The sequence below is a fragment of the Xiphophorus hellerii genome, chromosome 6, assembly GCF_003331165.1.
Source record: "Xiphophorus hellerii strain 12219 chromosome 6, Xiphophorus_hellerii-4.1, whole genome shotgun sequence".
In the NCBI taxonomy this organism is placed as follows: domain Eukaryota; kingdom Metazoa; phylum Chordata; class Actinopteri; order Cyprinodontiformes; family Poeciliidae; genus Xiphophorus; species Xiphophorus hellerii.
The window spans coordinates 28,493,174-28,516,983 of NC_045677.1; the positions used below are offsets into that span (position 1 = coordinate 28,493,174).

The window sequence follows — 23,810 nt, forward strand, 5'->3', positions numbered from 1 at the left end:
TTACAGATTAACATATTTCCATAAATATGCTTTTTATTATTTTATTTATTTTATAGGCAAGTCATATTTAAATTTCTTAGAATTTGCTTATTATATAAATTATATATAATATAAATTGCTTATAGTTATATTTGAATTTTCCAATATTCAACACTTTGGATGGAGTTTCTGTTCAACAACTCAGCAATTTCCTCTCTGGGATCAATAAAGATTATTCTATTCTATTCTATTCTATTCTATTCTATTCTATGTTTTTGTCTCTGCCGTATCAACAAAAATATGAATATTTAAACTGAACTGCTTATTAATTTTGCACATTTCGTTTTCTTTGTTTCTTTAATCTTAATCATTTGATTTATTTATATTACAATAAATAAAACCCAGAGCTGCTCAGACTAGAGCAGTGGTGTCCAAAGTGCGGCCCGGGGGCCATTTGTGGCCCCTGGAGTGATTTGTCTCTGCGGCACATGGAGCCGCTGCAGATGAGATGGACACTTAATTAGATTTCCATTTAAATCTGAAACGTTCAACACAAACAAATTTTCTTTTATCAGCAGATCAGAGCATGAAGCCAAAACATCCTGAAACTTTTTACCTGAAACAAACGACAATTTTTTTAAAGATTTAAAAGTTTTTTAAAAGTTTTAAAAGAAAAGCAAAATCAGCTCAGAGACCAACAAGACGAGACGACTGGCCTAAGAATGAAATAAAGGAAAACATTAAGGCAAAAGTCAAACTAATGTTGGTTTGAGTAAAACATTTCTAAAAGGAGAAAATTCCCAATACTATTATTTTTAATAATATTATTAATATTACAAAGATCATTTCAGCCTGTTGATTTTGGGTGGGAAGCGTTTGGACCAGCGCAGCTTTAGCTTGGCGCTCACCTCCACGTTGAAGAGCGTGGATCCGTAGCCCTGCCACTCCTTGACCAGCGCCATGTACTTGACCATGGCCTGCTGCTGGCTCACGCCCTGCAGCTTCCTCCACTTGTCCAGGACGCTGGTCCGGACGGCGGCCGCCTCCTCCCTCAGCCAGGCCTCCAGGCTGTTCTCCTCCTCCAGCCTCTGCCGGCTCAGGGAGCCGCTCCGGAAGCTCCGCCGCAGCGTTCCCTCCAGGAAGCTGGAGCGTTTCCGCTCCGCCGTCCCCGAGCGCTCCGCCACAGAGCCGGCGCCGGAAAACGTCTTGGCCGAGTTCTGGACCCGGGTCCGCAGTCGAGCCATGGGGAACACCTGGGACATCTCGGGCACGGTGCTCTGGGGGTTCTGGTCGCCCAGGAGGTACTGGAGCCTGAGGGCGGCCAGGAACTGGAGCGTCTCCTCCGGGGCCGGATAGTGGCCCTGGATCACTGCCTCATGGGCCTGAAACCAGACGATCCGTCAATTAAAACGATGCTGTAAGAAATCATCGCTACATTCAATCAGAAGCAAAAACCAGAGATTCATCTGAGAGTAAAATGACTGACTGGCGGTTTATGTGGAACATGGCAGATGTGTTTCATGAAACGGACTTTTGCTTTTCACCTGTTCGAACATGAAGGCGAACTCCACGCTGTCCTTGGGAACGCCGTCCGTGTCCAGGAAGCAGTACAGTTTGAAGTACAGCTTCCAGCCCGTGTTGCTTTCCTCTGAGCTGGCTGAAAGTCTGCGGAGCAACGATTCAGAACATTAACTGGACCCGCAGAAGAGAAAAATCATTTAGGTCAGACTGAAACTCACACAGAGGGTCTTACTTTTCAAACTTGGCGAGAACGTCGGCCACCACGGTCCGGCTCTCGATGGCTTTCTCTGAGGCGTCGTTGTGTTCGAACAGAGCGAACATGTTCCTGCTGTCCTCCATGGCCAGGCCGCGGATCAGCTTCTCCACCACCTGGCAGACGGACGGAGTGGGATGAACGTAGAAATAAGAACATCTTTCTGATTAACTTCTGGAACTTATGGCTTTTAGCCAAAGACAAAAGAGAAATCCAACAACAGCTAAAATCTGACGGGACTCTAATTCAGCTTCCATCTGGTGAAGAAGGAAGTTGCTCTCAGCGTCTTCAGAGGTTTGTGTGTCTTTTCCTTCTGTGTTCTTGGTGCAGCGCCCCCACAGGCCAGGAGGGGAACAGGTTGGTTTGACTCAGAGCAGATAAAGTGAACCGCAGATGGAACAAATGTGTCGATTCTGGTCCCTAATTGATCCGAGTTTCCTGGACCATCAGGAGGAAAAACATCCGAAGTTGAATCCTAACAGCCTTTCCTGACCAATTACTTGGAACTAAAACTTTCTTCTTTTCAAATGAATCACTGAACAAATCAGAACAAAAATCTATGACCAAACTGAGATTTGATCGTTTCTGTCAGAAAGCATCAGTGGACTTGTGATGGTAAATCGGTTTTGGATGTTACTGATGATGTTGGGTGAGGAACCCACCTCCCCTGCAGTGGTGTGTGAGTTGATGGTGATCTTGCAGGAGCCTCCGCCGTGGCAGTGCACTGTGGTGCTCATGTCCTGCCGGGCCACGACGGAGCGGATTTCCTCCTGCGACGGCACATTCTCCCTGGACCGAGTCTTCTTCAAGGAGTCGAAGGCGAAGGCGGCGTAGCGGTCCATCTCTGAGGCGGGGAAGAGCTCTCTGGTCCTGCAGAGAGATCACATCCAGGTCACAGGTCAGACGTAAACTACACGGGTAAAACAAACCCATCTAGACCTATGATCTGACAATGCAGAATTTAAAGGAGACCTGTCAAGCATTTTGAATGTTTTTCCACCTCAACTTGACTAGAAAAACTCAAACAGGGCTTCCAGCCGAAAGGCTTAAAAGAACATCCAGTTATTTTTCTGGTGTCCGGAAAATGAGCTGTTTCAGGACGGAATGTAACGTCACAAATCAGCAGGCTCAGCCTGTCGCCTAGCAACCCCGACTAGGTTCAGCCTGTCGCCTAGCAACCCCAGCTAGGCTCAGCCTGTCGCCTAGCAACCCCGGTTAGGCTCAGCCTGTCGCCTAGCAACCCCAGCTAGGCTCAACCTGTCGCCTAGCAACCCCAGCTAGGCTCAGCCTGTCGCCTAGCAACCCCAGCTAGGCTCAACCTGTCGCCTAGCAACCCCGGCTAGGCTCAGCCTGTCGCCTAAAAGGCTAAATTGGGGCCATAAAGTTTGTTCAAAAGAAAAAGAAAAATTGAAGCTGAAAAAATGTTAAAACTAATTTTCGTATTAAAGTATTTTTTCTTAATGTTCAAACCATCTGAGGCCCCGCCCCCCTTGCATGGGGGTGGGGCCTCAGATGACAAGGTGTGGAATTATGACATCACAGTTCATGTTCTCTTTTCTATAGGATAAGTATTTTGGTGTTGAGCATTTTTTAAAAATTAATTTTCTTCTATCTTAAAAATGAGATTTTTAGTTTTCCAAATGAAGGGAAAGACGTTAAGAGCTGGTAAAATCAAAACCAGTAGTCTGTTTCATTTGTGCTACTGGTAATATTCGCCTCTAGTTATAGATTTCTTAAAGTTTTTTCATTTCCACCATAAATGTACTTTTTGGGTTAATAAATATGGTAGGAGTTTGTGAAATAGCAAAGCAGCGCTGTGCTCACCTCTTCAGGTGGAACTTCAGGTATCTGAGGACGCTCCGTGAGGGCATGAAGGTGCAGCACATGCAGGCCAGGATCTTCCAGCTGCAGAGGTTCCCCGGGCCGCCGGGCTGCGGCGGCCGGGCCGTCTGCTTGATCAGCTGGCAGTAGAGCTCGTCGCGCAGCGGCTTGAGCTCCTGCCCCGTCTGCAGGATGCCCTGGATGATGGCGACCGGGTCGGCCACGCCGTCCAGGTGCTGCAGGGAGCCGAACACCCGGAGGGCTTCGTCCTGCAGGGTGGTGTAGCTCCGGCTCCGTGACGCTGGGTGACGGAGGAACAGGAAGATGAAATTCACTCTCCAGTGAAGCAGGAAGATTAAGTTGTTTTTTCTTTATAGAAACAACATTTTCCTCTGACTGGCAGGTTTGTGGCTCACCGCTCAGCTGGATGTCTCCGTACGGCAGCGGCAGCAGCGGGGAATGCAGCGGGTGGTGGCTGTAGCGGAGGATGGGGTTCCTCTTGTAGATCTGCTCCACCACCTCCGAGTTCAGACAGTTCTCCTGCAGACAGAACCACATATCTGGGTCAGAACCTTTACTTTGCCTCGCTAACTGAAAGGTTAGCTATGCTAACCCAAAAGCACTAATCATAATTAATTCAGCTAATGCTAAAGCACTACACCAACAAGCTGTTTAGTGGAAGCTAATGCTAAGGCGCTAACTTCAAACATGTTGATATCCATCAGGTGCTAGGACAGCATATCGCTTCTGAATATTTTATTCATATCTCGGTTTCTACTGTTTGTTTCTGAATGTTTCAAAGACAAAGTGATGAGAGGAAACGGAAACTCTGCAGTCAAAATAAGAGCGTTAATGTAAAAGACTCACGACTTTAAAGTATTTTTAACAGCTGATGACCAAAACTTTAACACAAATGTCAAACTTTTACGAAAAGTGGAAAATTTACAAAAAGAGCCAAATAAATTTATTAGAATTTATCCAGAAAAGTAAATTTAAGGGAAGCTGAATGCCGCCAGCTGTTTTAAAATGTTTCTTTAACCACATGTGACTTTCTCTCTGGGATTAATAAAGTATTTTCATTCATTCATTCATTAAATCCAGCTTCAGTCACACAGAGCAAGATGTGTGTTTTCAAAGTGCGGGACTCAGAAATCTAGAGGGAAGAAAAAAGTTTCTGTCATGAAACAGACAGAAGAATTACAAACAAACCTAAGAGCTGATGGCCGACTAAAACAGAAGGTATGAGGCAGCATTTATGAGATGAATGTAATAATTATTGAATAGTGAATAAAAGTGAGAAAAAAAACATTCTGAAAGTCGATGTTTCTTTACGTATTTTGTCCCTGGAGTGGCGGTGAGGCTGTTAAAGCCTCGTTAACCCAGACATGGAGGAGTTTTTCTCCTACCCTGATGTCCTGGATGAGCTGCTGGGTCGGCGTGTCGATGGGAGCTTTGGTGTCGATGACGTTCTGGATGGAGCTGGCCCAACGCGTGGCTTCGTTCAGCAGCTTACAGTAGAGCCGGTACGAGTGTTTCCGCCCGTAGACGATCACGTTCCAGTATCCTGCCGCGGAGCAGCCAGAACACGAGAGTCGTGTTAAAACAAGGGGAACCGGGACATAAACCCCGTCAGAGACGCTCTAACCCACCGGTCTCCTTGTAGAGCTTCTCATCGGGCTGCACCACGGAGCAGAGGCTGTTCAGAACCAGCGTTCCCAGTTTCAAGGCGTTCCGCTCGGAGCTCTTATAGTAGTCCAGGGAATTGTGGGTGAGCAGGAACCAGCGCTTCTTCAGCTTCAGCGAAGCCTTGGTGCTGTTTTTCATCTCTTTGTGCAACCAGCCTGGAGGAAAAACGCCATTTCATGTCCTTTAGTGTTTACCTGCATAAAACTCCTGCTTCGTTTCTCACACATCTTAGTTTCTCTTGCAAAACATTTTTTCAGTGTGAAATATTTATTTTCTGTTTACATTTTTTTTTCCAGTTGTTTTTCAGTTTCAAAATAATTTTTCCGTTTTAAATATTTTTTTTTCAGTTTAAATTTTTTCTTTTGAACAAACTCTGTTCTGGATGTAGCTCCATACAGCAGCAGCTTTTTAAACCCTCCAGCTTTGACGCAGTTGGTTTTGCTCAGACATTGAGCTCAAATATCATTTTACTGACTAAAGTAGGTTTGATTTTTTTCCATTTCTAATTATTTTTATGGTCTATGTGAACTTTCTGCTTTTGATACTCTGGGGATATAACAAAGGTAAACTTTAAAAATACAAGCTACAAAAGAAAGAATAAAGTCTATTAACCGTATAAATCCACTTTGAATCTCCAGCTTGTGTAAGACCTTAATGAACAGGTTCTGCTCCAGTAGCAGTCTGTGCTGCTTGTCTCCATCCTGAATCGTACCTCTGATGATGAACTCCTGCCCGTCGACGCGCGCGTCTCCTTTGGAGCGCTGCAGCAGAGTGATCCAGTGGTGCATCTCCTCGGGCGTGTCGGCGTTGCAGTGCAGCACCCGCTCCGCAGTGATGATGACAAAGGAGTTTGGTCTAATTTTAATGGGAGAAGCTTAGAGTCAGACAACAACCAGATCTGGGAGTAATATAAAGAGTTTGACCTAAACAAATCAACAACACACCTTTCTGGATTATCTGACGCACAAACCGAGTCGATCATGCCCACATCCAGCGTTCCCTGAAGACAGACAGGTGAGGCGTTGAAGGATTACAGGTAGAAGAAGTTGCGTCTTTGCTGGATTTGTTTTTCCTCCTGGAGGAGGCAGATATTCTGCTCAACTCACCACGGCGTTCTGCGGATTGGCCTGCTCGTCGTGCATCTCGCTGATCTCCTGTTCTGTGGAGCCGTGGACCTGACTCAGCACGCTGAACCACTGACTGTAACCATGGAAACACAATCATCATCAATAGGTCACAGCAGCAACAACTCTTTCAGCTGCAGAGGCCATTTTTGCAGAACTGCTGGCAAAAACACCATATTAGCAAAAACACCTGATACCAACTGCAGAGCACAGCAGTGGCGAGGTGGTGATGTGGGACACTTTTAACCGGGTCATTCGATTGACATGCCTGCAAAACTGAGTGAACAGATTTATGTACAGTGGACCTCCGACTAATCAGCATTCATTTTTCTGACTCATCTGTTCATAGATGTTCTGTAGAACATAACTCCTAATTATTTGCAGAAAATTCACTTATTAGCTGATTTCTTTCATAGTTAATGTTGAAAATTGGGTTCATTTTTCAGGTTGAAGCATTGGCCTACTGTTTTCAATAATAAAGCTAAAGAGAGGGAGATTATTATATAAACAATCCTCGATATAAGAGTTTGTAAAATCAGACTAACTCTGACAACATCAAGCTTTTAGGTTTTCTCCCGTCTCAGACTGGATGTGGTCTTTACTGTTGGAGTGTGAACGGTGTGTGAACACACACCTGGCGTCCTCAGCAGACTCTGCGATCAGGTGGTAGGTCCTCTCTGGCATCACGATGTCGATACCGTTCTCCTTACCCGTGTTATCAACGATTTCTCTGCAGAAATCAAAAAAGAGTTCTTAGAAGCATGACCAGGATTTGATCATGTCTACTAAAATTGCCCTTTGACCTTACTTGGCACTGTGCATGTCAAGCACTCCCTTCATCTTCTCCTCGCTGTCGTTCTCAAAGTACATGAGCCGGCTCTGCCGCAGCACGAACCAGCGGCGCTTCCAGTTGCGGCGGGACAGCGTGGAGGAGCCGCCGCCCTTCTTGTGCAGCCAGCCCTGCTTCAGAGCTTCCTGCTTGGCCCGGAACCACAGGAAGGTCTCGTCCTTCAGAACGCACCAGCGCCGCTTCCACGTGTTCATCAGGCCCCCTGAAGACGAGACGACAGGACTGCAGTTCCTGCTACAGCGAGGAGAACGACTCCCAAAGTGTTCAGAGCGAATTAAAGGAGCTACCTTTGATGAAGAGGAAGCTGTGGAAGTACGGCAGAGTGACGCAGCTGTAGACCGAGTCCCGTCGATACGATAACTCATCGTCTGTGTCAAACCGGTCAAAGTCGTCTTCACTGTCCTCAAACTGCAACAAAAGCCAAAGGAAATGATTCAGCAGTTTTCTACTGAACTCCATGGGATTTAAATGAGAGTTTTAACCCTGTTGAAGTTAAGTGCCTTGCTCAGGGGCAAAAGTTAGGTTCAAAAAGCTGCACTTGAATGAAGCACAAGACACCCAGAACAACGTAATCTGATTCAGAAAGATGTTTGATCATTGTGCATCTCACTACAAACAACTGTGACTAGCTGTTATGCATGGTGGTGGAGGGCTGATGATGTGGGGTTTTGACAAGCAGTGATTCAGCCATGAACTGGATTCGTATGTGGAGGTAACGTCTGTCAGTCTGACCGTTCAGGAAACGTGACTCACCGACGACTGAGCGCCTTCGGAGCTGAAGCGGTAAGCCCCTGAGCCGTTGTACGTTCCCACGGAGCCCCGGTAATCCGGAGACCACTGCCCGCTGCGGGAGCTGGAGAACGCCACGCTGCCGCTGGACACGATGGCGCCCTCGTCGTAGTCGTCCTGGTCGTAGTCCGAGTCCTCGTCTGGAGGAATCAGCTCCACCAGGTCGTCGGACGGCGCCTCGGACGACGCCTGCGGGTGGCAGAAGGCGGAGTCGCCACTGGATGAGACGCTGTGGGCGGCTGGCGGTAACGGAGGCAGCGGCTGGTGGAGCAGGGTGGTGAGGGGCATCGCCGGGATCGGAACATCGTTGGCGTACGGGTCTTCTTCAGAGGAATCGTCGCTCGTCCGGATTCCGCTCGTCCGCTGGCCGTCGGAGTGGCCGTGCTCGCTGGGGTTGGGAGAGTCTTTGAAAGCCTCGTCGTCGGCTCCGAACCCTTCATCGACCTCCTCTTCGTCATTGCCTCTTCTCCCTCCGTTCTCCTTCTCCTCTTCCTCCCCAACGCCCAGGGAGCTCTCAATGTTCCTCACACACTCATCAATCTCGTCGAAGTTGAGCGAGTCCAGGAACTGCTGCGCCGCCTTGCAGGCCTCGTCCTCCAGCCGCTGCAGCTCCTGATCCCGGAGGCGCTGCAGGCGGTGGAGCGATGCCTCCGTCAGGGACAGCTCCTGCTGCTCTTTCTGTCTCTGCAGAGCCTGGATCTCTCGCTCCAGCCGGAGGATCTCCTCCACCTGGGACGCCTCCTGGGGGCGGATCGCCTCCTCCTCCTCGGCGGCCTCCTTGAAGACCGACTCCAGCTCCTCCGGTGTTTCGGGTAAAGCTGCAGCTGCTTCCTCCAGCTGAGACTGAGTAAAAACTAGAGAGGTGAGCTCCATGGCGCGCTGCAGCTCCATGGCGCGCTGCAGCTCCTGAGCGCGCTGCAGCTCCTCCAGTCGCAGAACCTCCTCAGCCTAGAAACAGAGGAAAACCATGAAACTCTCTGATGGAAACACATTTTGGACAATGGTGAGTTAGCTGAGATGGTTTGTTTATAATGTTTCATCTTTGACAGCTTTCACTTTCTGAGGACAATTTGGAACCAGTAGTAGTGATAATTTTAAAAGATTTTAAAATAATTATTCACCCCCGAAATATTAAACATGGATTAAAAAATATTTCCATTATCCCCAAAAATATTTCAACTCCTTTAAGAAATGTTTCTGTTTATGCATCTTTTAGGTCTGTGACTTTAACACATTCCTTTTGATGAAATAATTACATAGATTTAATGCAGTACATTTTTTAGTAAATTATTAGTATTTTTTTCATAACCATAACCTTTGTATTCATGCGTTTCTCGTACAGCGAACCTCATTTTGTAGATATGTTTAGGATTAAATTGTCAAAATTAGTTAGACTCTACATTTAACTTGACTAAACTCCACCAGTATCTTTCCTGCTCCCATATTTAAACTTTGAAATAAAAAATATGATGTTTTCCACCTCTTTGGCGCGTCGCTCCGCCTCCAGTCTCAGTCTCTCTCTGCACAAACAGAAACAGCCAAACGTCAGCGTTTATCAGCAGGCGGGTTGGAGGAGCAACTAGGACGAACGTCACCTCTCCATCTCTTCCTCCATCTTTCTGCGGCGCTCCTCCTCCTCCTCCCTCTTCCTCCTCTCGTCCAGCAGGCGGCCGACGGCCCGGCGGGCCAGCTGGCCCCGCAGGCGCTTCTGGAAGGTGAGCGCGGCCCAGCGGAGCAGCAAGAACTTCCTCCTCCAGTAGAAAGCCCGGTAGTTCTTCTGAATGACCACAATGCACTGCAGCAGCTTCCTGTACTGCTTCCTGGAGGCGAAGCCGCATAAAATGATCATTTAATGTGGATAAAAGCTTTTTAGAGTTTATGAGTGAACATGTAGAGAGCGTACCGGGCCACGTAGCCCAGGACGTGGGCCTGGATGATCATGGCTGCTTTCAGCACCTCCACCTCCCTCTGCTTCTCCAGCCGCTGCTCCAGAGACTCTCGAAGGAAAACCTGAGAAGGCAGGAAAACACAATTCATGAAGGATTCTGCTTTTACTCTCTTCATCTTCACAACATTTAATGGCAAAAAATGCACAATAATTATCCAAATGATCCAAGAACTTCCTAAAAACTATGAAGGAAAAAAGCCTCATTTATGCAAACATCTCATGTTTGAATAAATGTCTCAATAAACACAAACATTCAGCTGGGATTAAATGTTTACGTCCATTTGACCTGAAATCAAGGCAGGTTCATAATTATTCATACAGGCTCATATATATACATATATCCAAAACCTGTGGAAATAAAAAAATTATTAATTAATCACATAATAAATTTAAATTAGCTCGATTTATTTCTAACCATCTCTTCTGTTTTACAAATCCAGCAGAATTAAGAAACTCCCTTCCAGAAAATCAAGATCTGAACAAACGTTTGGCGTTAATCTGTCAGGATCTGTGTTTTTCTATGTATTTATTTTGAGTTTCCATGTTGTCCTGTCTCCCCTTGATTGTTCCCAGGTGTGTCTCGTTCCCTTATTACCTCCTGTGTACTTAATGTCACTGTGTCTCTGTCGGGTCCTTGTCGTTTGTAGTGTCAGTCTGTCTTTCTGTCCCTTCGGTTATCCTGTCGCTACCAACATTGAGCCCAGGTTTCCGCTCAGTCGTGCTGCCAGGTTTTGTGGACTTTGTTTTACTATATTCATCATTAAAATCATCATTTTCACCTCAACATGGGTCCACCGCGCCTGCCTCACCACTCATCCACCGCTATTCATGGCATAATCAAGCCTGGAACCTCGTAAGTCAGCAGATTACAGCGGCGAGGCGTTCCTGCCACAGCTCCGTGTGAAAAGGCCGAACCTTCAGAGCAGCTGGCCGTTTTATGAGCCAAACCGTCGATAGAGGAACCGGGCCCACCGGGCCGGCCGGGTTAATCCGAGTAGGGAGGAGGAAAATGAGATACGGGACACGATCTCCGGCGGCCGATACAGCGGGGAAATATCCCAGGACTGGGAGGTTCAACAACAGATTTCTCCTGTTGAATGAGGAGCTCAGTGTGTGTGTGTGTGTGTGTGCGTGTGTGTGTGTTGGTGGATCCTGAGCACTGAGGCACTAAAGAGATTTTCTGAGGAGACGTAACCTCGTCTGGATGCGACTTGCATGCAGGTTAATTAACTGCTGCATTACATGCATGAACATGAGGAGACGTCATCCAACCGTCATGGAAGTTTTGAGCAAACTTTTAAAAGGTAATAAAAAGAAAAAAAAGAAGTGAATCAACTGGGACTCAGAGCATGATTTCATATTGATGCTGCGTTAACATCTGGATGTTGATCACATGACTCGTGTGATGCAAAAAAAGTATTTCCATTGCTGTTTTTTGCAAACTGCAATAATTTCTACACAGCTGAAAAACCACTTCCTCCTAGAGGAAACTTTTATTTTTGCTGTTGTGAGTTTATTCAAAATTGATGCATTTCCATTAAGCAAATTTATTTTTGTTATTCCAATTTGCACAGTTGTACAGTTAATGGAAATGCATCTATTTTTAATTTGCCGTTTCCACCAACTGTTTCTAATGCGATGCTTTAAAATGCTCATGAATAAAAAACGTTGATGGAAACACAGTTAATGTCAGAGCAAACCTGCTTTTTCTGCAACCTGCACAGAACCTCAGCCAATCACAGGACAGCAGAGACAGTAGCAGCTTTTATCTGTAAAGATGAACGTCAGGAGGGAAGTCAGACCCAGAACAAAAGAAACCAACAGAAAGCAACAAACCCGTCCTGGCCCAACATGGATCAGCATGAAAACACGCAGCCTCCCTGAACAACTGCACACATTTGCATCCTGATGAGTCGCACAACAAAAACTCTTTAATCATTACTGTGTTAATTAGCACAACAAAAAGCTCGGCTAAGCCTCGCTGCGTTTGATTCTCGCTGCTCCGGGTCGGGTCGGGTCGGGTCGGGTCCTCAGAGGGAACAGAGCCACGCGGCGCCGCTTCCCGTCCACAAAATTAAGTTTCAGGCTCTAAAAGCACAAAGCAGAGCACAGAGGCAACAGTCAGGACACGAGCCGACTGAAAGGAGCTGCAGGCCGTAAATCTGTCTGAGGGACAAAGTGGACGAATCCCTCAGAGGGACACAGCATTGATTTAACAGCGACTCTGTGGCCCAACGACAGCAGGAGGCAGGAAACAGTCAGGTGACATCACAAATAAGACCTGATGTTCAGGTTTCACACCGGAAACCTTCAAACTGCAAAAAGAGAGAAGTTGAATATGTTTGTACGGTTGGCAGCCATGATGGCTCAGATCTCTACAGCTTTGTGAAGTGTCTACTGCACAGCGCCCCCGGTGGACAGACTGATGAATGGTGTCTCTGAGGTGTGTTAACATGTTGGAGGTTCTTTCTGGTCTTAAACCGGTTCTGCCAACCTGCTGGACACTCTGAGTTTCTACTGCAAGAAAACTGAACAGGAAATGAATAAAATCTCTACTTAACTTTTATCAGTGATTGTTGGAGTTAATATTACACTGGAATATTAGTCATGCAGATTCTTACAGGTCTTTTCTTTTCCAGATTTCTCCAAACTTAACATTAGAACTCGGTCACCTCAGCAGAATATTTTGTAAGTGTGTGAGTAAGTCCGGGAGGAAGTGCAGAAGGATGTGTGGCGTAAGGAAATGTGGATGAAAATTCTGATGCATGGCAGGAAGAAAGGAGGAAGTGTGGAAGAAGGAAAAGCTTTTCAGACTTTGAAAATATCTAAATCAAATTTCATATTTTTTCATGTTTTTATCTCTTCCTTGCGTTCCAAGCCAACATCGACACACACAGGTTTCTCCCTCCTGCAGCGTCACACAGTCCTGCTGTGGTCGGTGGTCTGTGTCCCCCATCTGTCACTTTCCCACCGCAATCACACAAACTCACCCCGAGACACACACACGCCCACACACCCCGCACACACACACACACACACAAACACACACCCCCACACACACACACCCACATACACACACACACACTCTGGCAGTAGCCATTCGTCCTGATCCGGTGTGGTGGAAGTAGAGAGTGACTGAAATGTGGATCCAATAACTGTGGCATTCCACGCTTCAGGTGATGCTGACCTCGGTTACTCACACACACACACACACACACACACACACACCCCCACACACCCCCCCCCACACACACACAGAGGCAGCGGCTCTGAATGGCTCCATGGAGCTGAATTTGTAGGACACATGAAGCCAAATTAAGCCTGGAGGGAGAGAAGCCAGAATGGATTGGCATCTCTCCGGAGGCGGCCTGAGTCTCCGTCCAATCAGGCTCTGTGTTGGCGAGGAGAAGACGTTTCCACCGATGTTAGCCGGAGGCAACAAGGGCGGTGGAGCGTTCAGGAACTCAGCGCTTAACAGCAGAGAGTCGATTATTCTGCAGACTGAGCAGAAGGCACGGAGCTCACAGCTGATAGGCAGGAAACGCAAATCCACAGAGAAATGTTTGATGAAATTAATTTTCTGGCTTCAGTTAGTGTTTAATAAGCCCAAGAAGAATTAACCAAGTAAAAATATTCTTCTGGTGTTGTTTGAAGCCACTCAACTGTTTAATTCTTTTTTTCTAAATTACAATAAAACCCTCAGCTTGACTTCAGTTTCAGCTCAAAGAAACAGGGGAAAAAAACGAATTTTTTTGGTCAACTTTCCTGCAAAAAACAGGAATAGAGAGGGAAACTGAAAACACCAAAAGGTTTGGGCCTTACTTTGGTCTTGCCGAGCTGCCAATCTGCACTGCTGCTGTCATAGAGGTGCAGCAGCTGCCTGCAGCGCCCCCTGGGGTCATCTGGAGTCAGGACGCCCCTCATCAGGACTTTGTACCTGAAGAAGAGCGAAACGTTGAGCTAAACAGAAATGTTTAGCTTAAAGACGTGTTCATCTTCTTATGGTAACAGGTCATTACTGGTGGTAACACATCTATTATTTCTATTTTTTTAGCAGTAGCATTTTGTATTAATTTTGGACATGAAAAAAACAAGATAAACAAACACACATATAAATGAACAAACAAAAACAAAGTAAAGCAACAATCAAAATAGACAACATAACAGATGTTATATTATTTAATTCTACATCAAAACTATTAAAATAATAAACTAAACCGTATGAGTCTTTGTTGAAGCAAACAAAATCAGTTTTTTAATATAAAACATAAAAACCTGTAAGGCATACGCTGAACCTTTGGGGAAGTTTACAATACTACAAAATACAACAAATGCAAAAACATGAACAATGAATAAAAAACTTGAGTTGCATCAAACTTTTGTTGTATTTTTAAGAAGATTTTATTTGTCTGTAAAATTTGTCAATCTAAAAAAAAGCATAAAAAAACAAAAAGTCCATTTGCACCAATCGTTAGCTCGCAGGTTATATTTGCCTGACTCCAGAACTTTGGTCAGGGGCCGCACAAAATCATCAATGGGGCCACAAATGAGCCCCTGCACCACGCTTTGATACCCCTGAATTAGTAAAAAGTAGAAACTGATTGTGTGTTTAAGTATTTCTGCTGCGTGTCTGAGTGTTTGGACTTGTGTAAATCTGGTTCAGACCTGGAGCAGAAGTCCTGGAAGGATCTGCGGACTGGGAAGCCGCTGCGCCGGATCTTCACCGTTTCCAGCATGCCGGAGTACCTGAGCTGGTTCAGAACCACCGTCTGGTCGAACTGGTCAGGCATCTGCAGGAGAAACAGAAGAAACATCAGGTTACTAAATGACCCCGCCCCCTGCTGGAGTAACAGGAATCTGTGTGTTGTTATCTAACAGGATGTGATCATAATCACAGGCTGATCTATGACTGCTACTGGTTGACCTTTTCAGCACAGCGTCGGACGTCGTTTTTGTGAGGATTGATTTTGGAGGTCTGGTTTGACTCAATATCACAGCCACAAACACTGTGCTCTCTGGGTATTATGAGGCTGATAATAACACGTCTGGAGGTGATGAATGGAAACAAAGAGACAAAAAACACAAAACATTAAAGCTGCAAGATGCAACTTTTATAAAAATATATATACTTTTTTTTTAACGTATTTTTAAAAACTGTAACCATGTACAGACAGTTTATTATGAGACAGATAATCTGTGAAAAGATTGATCTCCTCCCTGTTCTATTATTGCTGTTATAATAAATGCACCGCTCTCGACCAAAATCAACCAATCAGAGCCTCAATTACAGCCTTTGCATTCACAATGACTGACAGCGCTAAGACCCGCCTCCTGGCTCTGATTGGTTGTTTCTAGTTAGGCAGGGAGCTTGATGTTTTCACACATTATCTGTCTCATACTAAACTGTCACAATATAGTGACAGTTTCAATAAATATGTAAAAAAAATATTTTTTATAAAAGTTACAGACTGCAGCTTTAACAGTTTTATAAACCTTCAGACCAGTCAGACCCCAGCACACGGAGCACTGAGATACCAGTGACAGAGCGGCATTCAGAGGAAGCCTTTCTCTGAGGCGACGCTCGTCACCCTGTAACCCCGGTGGGCGTTAGCGGGGTGGGGTTAGCTCCATATAAGTGGGAGCTTTCATTCCCACTGGAAATGCCCCCTTTATTCAGCAGGTCTCCCCTGATAGCCGCTGATGGCCCATTTGGGTCGTCTAGAAGGGAGGCCAACTCACCAGCAGACCCTCCCTGACCGATTGAATGGAGCCATTTAATGCCACCGGCCGCAGGGAGCGCTTCGTTAGCATAATTAGCATTTGCATACGGACGGCGATGCAGTCGTACAAAGGCGGGCGGTGTCAGGGCGACGTCCTCTGACTCCCGGATCTGTTTCATTCACCGTCGTTTCCTGTTTCTGCTTCGCCTTCAGGGAGTTCAGAGATCCTTCCCCTGGTCATAACAAGACTCCATGTCCCACATCCAGATCCAAAAACCTCAGAGCTTTAAAAAAATCTATGGCAGATATTTCTATGCAAACAATGGCTCAATATCAGCTGGACCAGTAAAAGTAACATTCAGGGATGTTGATGGATCGGCGTACTAATGGATGGATGGATGGATGGATGGATGGATGGATGGATGGACCAAAGAATGGATGGAGGGATGGATGGATGGATGGATGGAGGGATGGATGGATGGATGGACCAAAGAATGGATGGAGGGATGTATGGATTGATGGGATGGATGGATGGATGGATGGATGGATGGATGGATGGATGGATGGATGGATGGATGGAGGGATGATGGAGGGATGGATGGTTCCAGTCTTGAACCTTTTTCAGATGAAATGAAATCTCGTTTTCTATCCTTCCAATATAATTTTGCTCATAAATAAAAATCTTAACCAGTTCTTCCCTTGTTGGCATTTAGTTGGTCTGCAGTAACAGGAAGTAGTAATAAGTAACGACAGAACAATCAGGCCCTCCAGCAGAGAGAAGCCTCTGGTCCTCTGCTGACTGACGGATGACAACAATAGCTGCTGCCTCAGCCTGACGTCTCCAGAGATCGGTGCATTCACAGGAACAAACGGGGGCGTGGGGGTCTGCTCCTGGGGGGCTGGGGTGGCAAACGCCAAACCTGGGGGGGCAGCTGAACTCAGGGTTCGCTGTCCATCACTCAGCCCAGTAAGACGGCATGGAGAGCTGCAGAGCTGTTTCCAGTATCTGATGGTCAGCAGAGACTCAAAGCCTCCCAATAATCCACTGATCAGATAACAGGATTCACTCTGAAGTGTTGGCATGTAAAAAAATCTAATTATCTCATGACATTTCAAAGAACGCCATTTTCCTTCCCCGTCTGAGACTTACAAAGTTCACGCTGTCTCATGGGACAAAATTTAAATAAGTTATCACCAAACTGAAAATCCATCTGGTTCAATTGAAGGTTAATTAATGCAGGTTCAATCTAATAACATCTTCAATACGCTGTGAATAAAGCAACACGGTTTTACCAACAGAAGAGTCTGCATTGACGTTATTGTAACCCTTAAGTTTCCAATATGAGACACAGCTGCACATTACAAAGTAATGTTAAAAGTAACTTTATTACCCACTGTTAAGGTTTAAAGTATGAGAGAAGTTTCCACATTCCTGCTTTGACCCACAAACTGAGAGCAATGAAATTCCTGAAGCTGCTGTTTGTGAGACACTCGGTTCTGATGGAGGGATCCATCAGAACCCTGGAAGATCAGTCCAGCTCAGCAGGAGGAACAATGGCGCTGGGCGTAAAGTGCAGATAAACCCAAACCAAACGGCCTCTGTTGGACTTAAAGACGAGTCTGTTTGAAGAAGGACTGGATAGCTTAAAGCAGCGACACTCAACATACCTGCAGGGGGCGCACTGTGCAGGTTAAAACCACAGAGAAGCAGCAGCTCAGTTTGATAGAAACACTGGATGGTGATATTATGATCAATATGTGGTATTGATCATTAACAATAACAGCTGGATGTCAACCTGATGGACAGAACGGAGAGGAATATGAGGATGGATGCTGATGGCTAAACATGGATGGATGGATGGATGAAAGATAGATGGATGACAGAAAGAAATTCAGATGGATGGAAAAGTGGAAGAAAGGATGAATGGAGACTATTTTCTTCCAGTCTAAAACACAGAATAATTTTGCTGTTCTTGTTGTTTTTGCATTTGATTATTTTTTCTCTCCTTCCCTGAAACTTTTTCCAGTTCGAGCCTCAGAGGATCTGATGTTTGATCAGATCAAACCTCCAGGTCTGAGGCTGGCGATAGAAAATCATCACTAAAGGATTTCTGTGGTGTCCAGAAATGAAACTGGGAATCCAGTTTCTGCAGCTGCAGGTGAAATCAGCAGATTGCTTGAAGGCTGAACAGCAAAATGTGATGACAGAATTCAAATAATTAGATTTTTCTTCCACTAATATTGGGCTGGACTAAAGAACATGTCTGTGTTTTTTAAAATAAATTATCCAAAACTGTACAAGTAACATTTTAGAAAGATAAAACACTGCAATTAGGTAATTATATCCCAATATAGCATCACAGATTGATAGTGTAGGGAAAATAATCTGCTTTAAGTAGAAGTGTAATCTCATTAGAAAGAGAAGAGAACAGAATGCCACTTCCTCTTCATTAACCTGTCATTTACCGAACAGCCGGCTCATCCCATATCCAATTTCATTAATTTCATGCCCCCCAGGCCTGATAATAATCACAAAGATAAGCTCACTGGCTTCATCTCAACTATTATAAATGACCATGCATCACTTCAGAGCTGAAAGCCTTCATGTTCAATTATCCTAGAAAGGAAACAGGGAACATCAGAGGAGCCATGTGCAGAAAAATGCACCAAACACTTTCAGTTTTGCAGCTTTGATTCATGTTTCAGTTCCAAACACAAACTCCAGGATGTTTCTAGAGGCTCGGACAATCTCCCGCAGCTTGATGCTAACGCCTAACAGGTGATAGTGAAAGTTGTAGAACTCTCTTCAGACATCTAAAAGCTCACATTTTATAATCCAGATAAAACTACAAATTACAACTTTCAGACAACGTAAGAAGCCTGCTTTGTGTCATAAACACAGATTCATCCTATTTTAATATCACAGCTGCAAATTTAAACCCTGTTCACCTCAGATCTGCATCAGGTCTCACCTTGCATCTTAGCTTCTCCTTTCCCTACAGGATTCCTTTCTTTCCAGATCCGATAGAAACTTCCCAAAGCTGCGGCTCATCTGCGCGTCTGCTCCTCCAGCACACTGACTCCTTCACGCACATTCATCCGCCACGGAGCCAAACAAAGGCTTTCAAACCCACAGCTCCACTCCCCCTTTTAACGTGGGGAGGGAGGGCCGTGTTGTCATGGGGACGCATCTCCTGCTGAGGCTAATTTGTGCTGGCCACTTGTAGGGTCTGACTGCATGCGTGTGTGTGTGCGCGTGTGTGTGTGTGTGTGTTTGAGGGAGAAAAAGGGCTGGCTGTTTACATTCAAACGTGTCCAACCAGAGCAGCTGACTGGTCTGATGGAGTGGTCAAACTGGGCCGAGTCGGGACAGAAAATACTGTCATGTCTGATCTAATGTTGTTTGTGTGAATCTAAAAAATGTTTCAGTGTAAAAGTTTCTTGCAAACCTAGAATAATATCTGAATATCATTTAGCTGTATTTAAAGTTTATCGTTTAAAACTAAATGGAACAAATTGCTGAAACACTGAGTTGCTCTAAATCAAGGCTAACACCCACCTGGTAATGCTGCTTTTGAATTTTAATAACTGAACATTGACCAACATATTGGTCAATGTTTCATAATTAGCATGATGGTTTTATTGATGTAACGCTCTTCGAACTGCCTTGTTGCTGAATCGTGACCTTAATTTTCTTCATCAGTTTCATCTACATTTTTACATCATTTACATTTTCCTCTTATTTTTACTGTCTACTGTGCAAAAGGCCCAGACCTGCTGCTGGTCCATCATTATTACTGTCACTTCACATATTAACACAAAGACTGTTGCGCTGCCAGCAGACCAAAGAGTTGCTATGGTGACGCGTGAGCAGCTGTTGTTCTGACAGCTTTTAGGAACCAGAGAGGTTTTTTAGTTGTTCTGTTTTCATCGTGTCTTTGTGCAGAACATCCTGTCATCTAGACAAGCTGGATGTCAGCGAACACAGAGACAAAATGAGACACAAAGGCTGAGGTGGAGTTCTTTTGTTTCCTCTGAAATCATTTATGACTGACGGTCCAGAGGATGTCGGCTCAGGAAACAAACTTTAGTAATTATTTTAAGGAGGAACTAAAGATTATCCTGGTTGCTTTTTGGTTTTTATTTTGCCATTTTTCAAGCTAGAAAAGTGTGAATATCATTCAGAAATCTGCTTTGATGGTAACTGTCCACTAAAACACTAACACCTTGTTAATTGGAAGATGCACAGTATCTTTCCATGATTATTTTAAACTTAACTGAAAATGTTTAACATATTTTTTTCATGTTCAGCTTTTAATCACACTCAAGTCTTAAATCTGCTGTTTTGCAATGCAGAGTAAAGCAAAGCTTCAGTTTTGTCTGTATTTTCATGCCCTTCTTTAAAGCCTGACCTTTAATCTGATTTTAATAAACATCGATGAATAAACCCCTAATTGCTGAACATTCAAAATCTTTTGAAACCACTTTCACTTGAACCCCCCTGTCCTGCTTTGACACCTGCTCTGCATCAAACAGGCAAACTGGGGTCCCTCTCAGGGGTTTGGGGGCCAAGTTACTTTGACCCCTGTTTCCCCCCTGGGGAGACGCTAACATCCTCTCCACCTCTGTACCTCACTACATTAAGCTCCACTCAGAGGTCATCATCCAGGCCTGTTTAACATTCGATCTGAGGAAAGGTCCAGATGGCCGTTCTTCAAAAAACAGGCTGGCTGCACACATTTAGCAGAAACAGTAAGGACATTTATTTAGTTTGATCAAGTATTTCTTTGTTGCATCACAGATAGCACACTACTGGGGAGCCTTTTTAATGTATTTATTTGAACAGCAGAGGTCAGCTTGTGGGTTTCCATGTCAAATGACTGAATGTAATGTGAAATGCTTCGGAGTCCTTTTGATTTACTAATCATTGGAGGCGCCATGATGATGGACAGAAGTGAGAGTGAGGGATGGGATTACGGTACAGAGTGAAATTGTTTTGCAAAGTTTTTTGGCTCTGGAGAGCGCGATGTCACATACAGAGGGTCAACAGGCTGACCCCAGGCTTTTTGCATTTTCTTTTTTTTAGAAAAAAGCAGGGGGTCCATTTAAAGCTCATCCACATCTATTCTTGATAAATGTGTAAAAGACGACCACGTAGGATCTCATCGATGACATCACAAAAACGATGTGGTGCGATGGCCTTCACAGGCTCTCGCACCACGTGAATTATATAAATATAATTTGTTTCAAAAACAATGAAATACATTAGTAAAAATAAGTATTGAAGACTTCCAGTGGTGCCATGCTCTGAGATGGCTGCATTGGGTGGAGGCTCCAGTGAGATTGATGATTAACTGACAAATTGATGATTAACTGACAAATTACATAATTTTCTGGACATCCCCTTAAAAAACAGCAAATAAGAAATCGATGCCAACAAGAATCACCGTTGGTAAACAATAAACTGAACAAAAAGCGTCCAAAGAGAAGAAAGACCAGCAGCAGGCTAACAATACAGCTAGCTAGAGAAGAAAAGCTAACGAAGCTAATGAAACGGTAGCCGAAGTCCTGCGTGAACTAAAGGAGTTGTGGAAAGAAAATCAGAGTGTGTTTGCTGAGGCAAAGGCTGCTCTAACAAAACTGGAAACATCAGTATGAGACCTGAAAGAGCGTAGGGACACCCTAGAGCAGGGGTGTCAAACTCCAGTCCTCAAGGGCCGGTGTCCTGCAGTTTTTATAAGTGCCACAGGTACAAAACACTGGAATGAAATGGCTTAATTACCTCCTCCTTATGTAGATCAGTTCTCCAGAGCCTTGCTAATGACCTAATTATTCCATTCAGGTGTGGTGCAGCAAAGGCACAACTAAAAGTTGCAGGACAGCGGCCCTTGAGGACTGGAGTTTGACACCTGTGCCCTAGAGCAACGCATGGAAGGAGCAGAGAGTAGAAACGGTAGAAAAGTACTCAACTTTTTCTACTACTTTTCCTTCACAGGCCAGGTCCTTGAAGGATCCCTGGCCTTCACAGGCCACCGCATCCACGTGTCGGTGCCAGGGCCTTCACAGGCCCTCGCATCCACGTGGCGGTGCGAGGGCCTTCACAGGCCAGGTCCTTGAAGGGTCCCTGGCCTCACAGGCCCTCGCATCCACTTGGCGGTGCGAGGGCCTTCACAGGCCAGGGCCTTGAAGGATCCCTGGCCTTCACAGGCTCTCGCATCCACGTGGGGGTGCGAGGGCCTTCACAGGCCAGGTCCTTGAAGGATCCCTGGCCTTCACAGGCTCTCGCATCCACGTGGGGGTGCGAGGGCCTTCACAGGCCAGGTCCTTGAAGGATCCCTGGCCTTCACAGGCCAGGTCCTTGAAGGATCCCTGGCCTTCACAGGCTTTCGCATCCACGTGGTGGAGCGATGGCCTTCACAGGCCTTCACATTACCACGTGGTCGTCTTATTCAAGTACTTCTGAAGGAACAGCCTGCGATGTCATCGATGACATCACGTTCGTTTTGATGATATCTGTGCCTCTTCCTTTTTCGTAAAAGGAAGAGGCACAGATGTCATCAGGTCTGATGTCATCAGTGACTGTCAGGGACGGACGTGATGTCATCGATGACATCGCAGGCTGCTACCTCAGAAAAAATATTTTTTATACCTACATTATTTTTTATTCTAATTTGTAAGTGCTCTAAAACGTTGTTCACGTCATGAGTGACATCACAGCCATTCTTAAGTGATGTCATGAGCAGCTCCAAGCCATGAATGGCTGCATTATGAGTGTATTTTTTTTAGTGCTTTTCCAATTGAACTAAAACTTCGGAGGCACAGATCATGTTAGTTCAGATGACAAACACTTTCAAACATTTAAAAATGTAAAATGTAAATCCACAAATTAAAACAAAATCCTAACAAGACTTAGAATGTATGTTGGCGTAAATTTTCACTCACTGAATAAATTATTACAACTTATTAATTAATTCTCCAATGAAAAACAGTTAAAATAGAGATGCACATTCTTATACTAGACTGTTTAACAGCATTCACTTTTCTAGATGTTTTATTATTAGAAATGACATTGCAACATTCTTGACCTATTTAAGCTTGTGGTTGAATGGCTTCTTAATACTTTTCTGCAGACCCAACTGTTCTATTGCTGTCAGGAAAAACAGATAGGAGAGGCTGCGGCATCCTGAACACGATTTATCCAGATAAAAATCATAATGAGGTTTATAAAATGCCCCCTGTCTTCACATGTCCGAGGTTCGTCTGTGGTCACATAGCCATTTAGCAAATACTATAAAAGCCACTGACCAGTATTTAGAAAGTAATTAAAATTAAAATTATTATACAAATAATTAAATTGAAAAGAATTAAAATCAGTTAAAAATTCTTAAAATAAGAAAAATTATGACAGTCATTGGCAAAAAAATAAATAAATATCAAATATAAATGTTTTCAAAAACAATGAAATACATTAGTAAAAATAAGTATTGAAGACTTCCAGTGGTGCCATGCTCTGAGATGGCTGCATTGGGTGGAGGCTCCAGTGAGATTGATGATTAACTGACAAATTGATGATTAACTGACAAATTACATAATTTTCTGGACATCCCCTTAAAAAACAGCAAATAAGAAATCGATGCCAACAAGAATCACCGTTGGTAAACAATAAACTGAACAAAAAGCGTCCAAAGAGAAGAAAGACCAGCAGCAGGCTAACAATACAGCTAGCTAGAGAAGAAAAGCTAACGAAGCTAATGAAGCGGTAGCCGAAGTCCTGCGTGAACTAAAGGAGTTGTGGAAAGAAAATCAGAGTGTGTTTGCTGAGGCAAAGGCTGCTCTAACAAAACTGGAAACATCAGTATGAGACCTGAAAGAGCGTAGGGACACCCTAGAGCAGGGGTGTCAAACTCCAGTCCTCAAGGGCCGGTGTCCTGCAGTTTTTATAAGTGCCACAGGTACAAAACACTGGAATGAAATGGCTTAATTACCTCCTCCTTATGTAGATCAGTTCTCCAGAGCCTTGCTAATGACCTAATTATTCCATTCAGGTGTGGTGCAGCAAAGGCACAACTAAAAGTTGCAGGACAGCGGCCCTTGAGGACTGGAGTTTGACACCTGTGCC

General features: G+C 44.8%; 1 protein-coding gene across 1 annotated transcript in view; it reads right to left on the bottom strand.

Moving 5' to 3' along the window:
- The window catches only part of myo10 (myosin X), a 106,759-nt gene that overhangs the window by 2,698 nt on the left and 80,251 nt on the right, over nucleotides 1-23,810 (bottom strand). The window contains exons 20-39 of the mRNA XM_032564368.1: nucleotides 14,637-14,761; nucleotides 13,794-13,908; nucleotides 9,927-10,033; nucleotides 9,619-9,843; nucleotides 9,504-9,543; nucleotides 7,988-8,971; nucleotides 7,522-7,642; nucleotides 7,193-7,436; nucleotides 7,019-7,114; nucleotides 6,367-6,460; nucleotides 6,205-6,260; nucleotides 5,973-6,115; nucleotides 5,224-5,415; nucleotides 4,981-5,138; nucleotides 3,991-4,114; nucleotides 3,578-3,875; nucleotides 2,416-2,623; nucleotides 1,733-1,869; nucleotides 1,524-1,644; nucleotides 888-1,361 (exon numbers count right to left, since the gene is read on the bottom strand). Coding sequence (XP_032420259.1) covers nucleotides 888-1,361; nucleotides 1,524-1,644; nucleotides 1,733-1,869; nucleotides 2,416-2,623; nucleotides 3,578-3,875; nucleotides 3,991-4,114; nucleotides 4,981-5,138; nucleotides 5,224-5,415; nucleotides 5,973-6,115; nucleotides 6,205-6,260; nucleotides 6,367-6,460; nucleotides 7,019-7,114; nucleotides 7,193-7,436; nucleotides 7,522-7,642; nucleotides 7,988-8,971; nucleotides 9,504-9,543; nucleotides 9,619-9,843; nucleotides 9,927-10,033; nucleotides 13,794-13,908; nucleotides 14,637-14,761 — 4,062 coding nt within the window. The remainder of the gene's footprint in view (nucleotides 1-887; nucleotides 1,362-1,523; nucleotides 1,645-1,732; nucleotides 1,870-2,415; nucleotides 2,624-3,577; nucleotides 3,876-3,990; nucleotides 4,115-4,980; nucleotides 5,139-5,223; nucleotides 5,416-5,972; nucleotides 6,116-6,204; nucleotides 6,261-6,366; nucleotides 6,461-7,018; nucleotides 7,115-7,192; nucleotides 7,437-7,521; nucleotides 7,643-7,987; nucleotides 8,972-9,503; nucleotides 9,544-9,618; nucleotides 9,844-9,926; nucleotides 10,034-13,793; nucleotides 13,909-14,636; nucleotides 14,762-23,810) is intronic.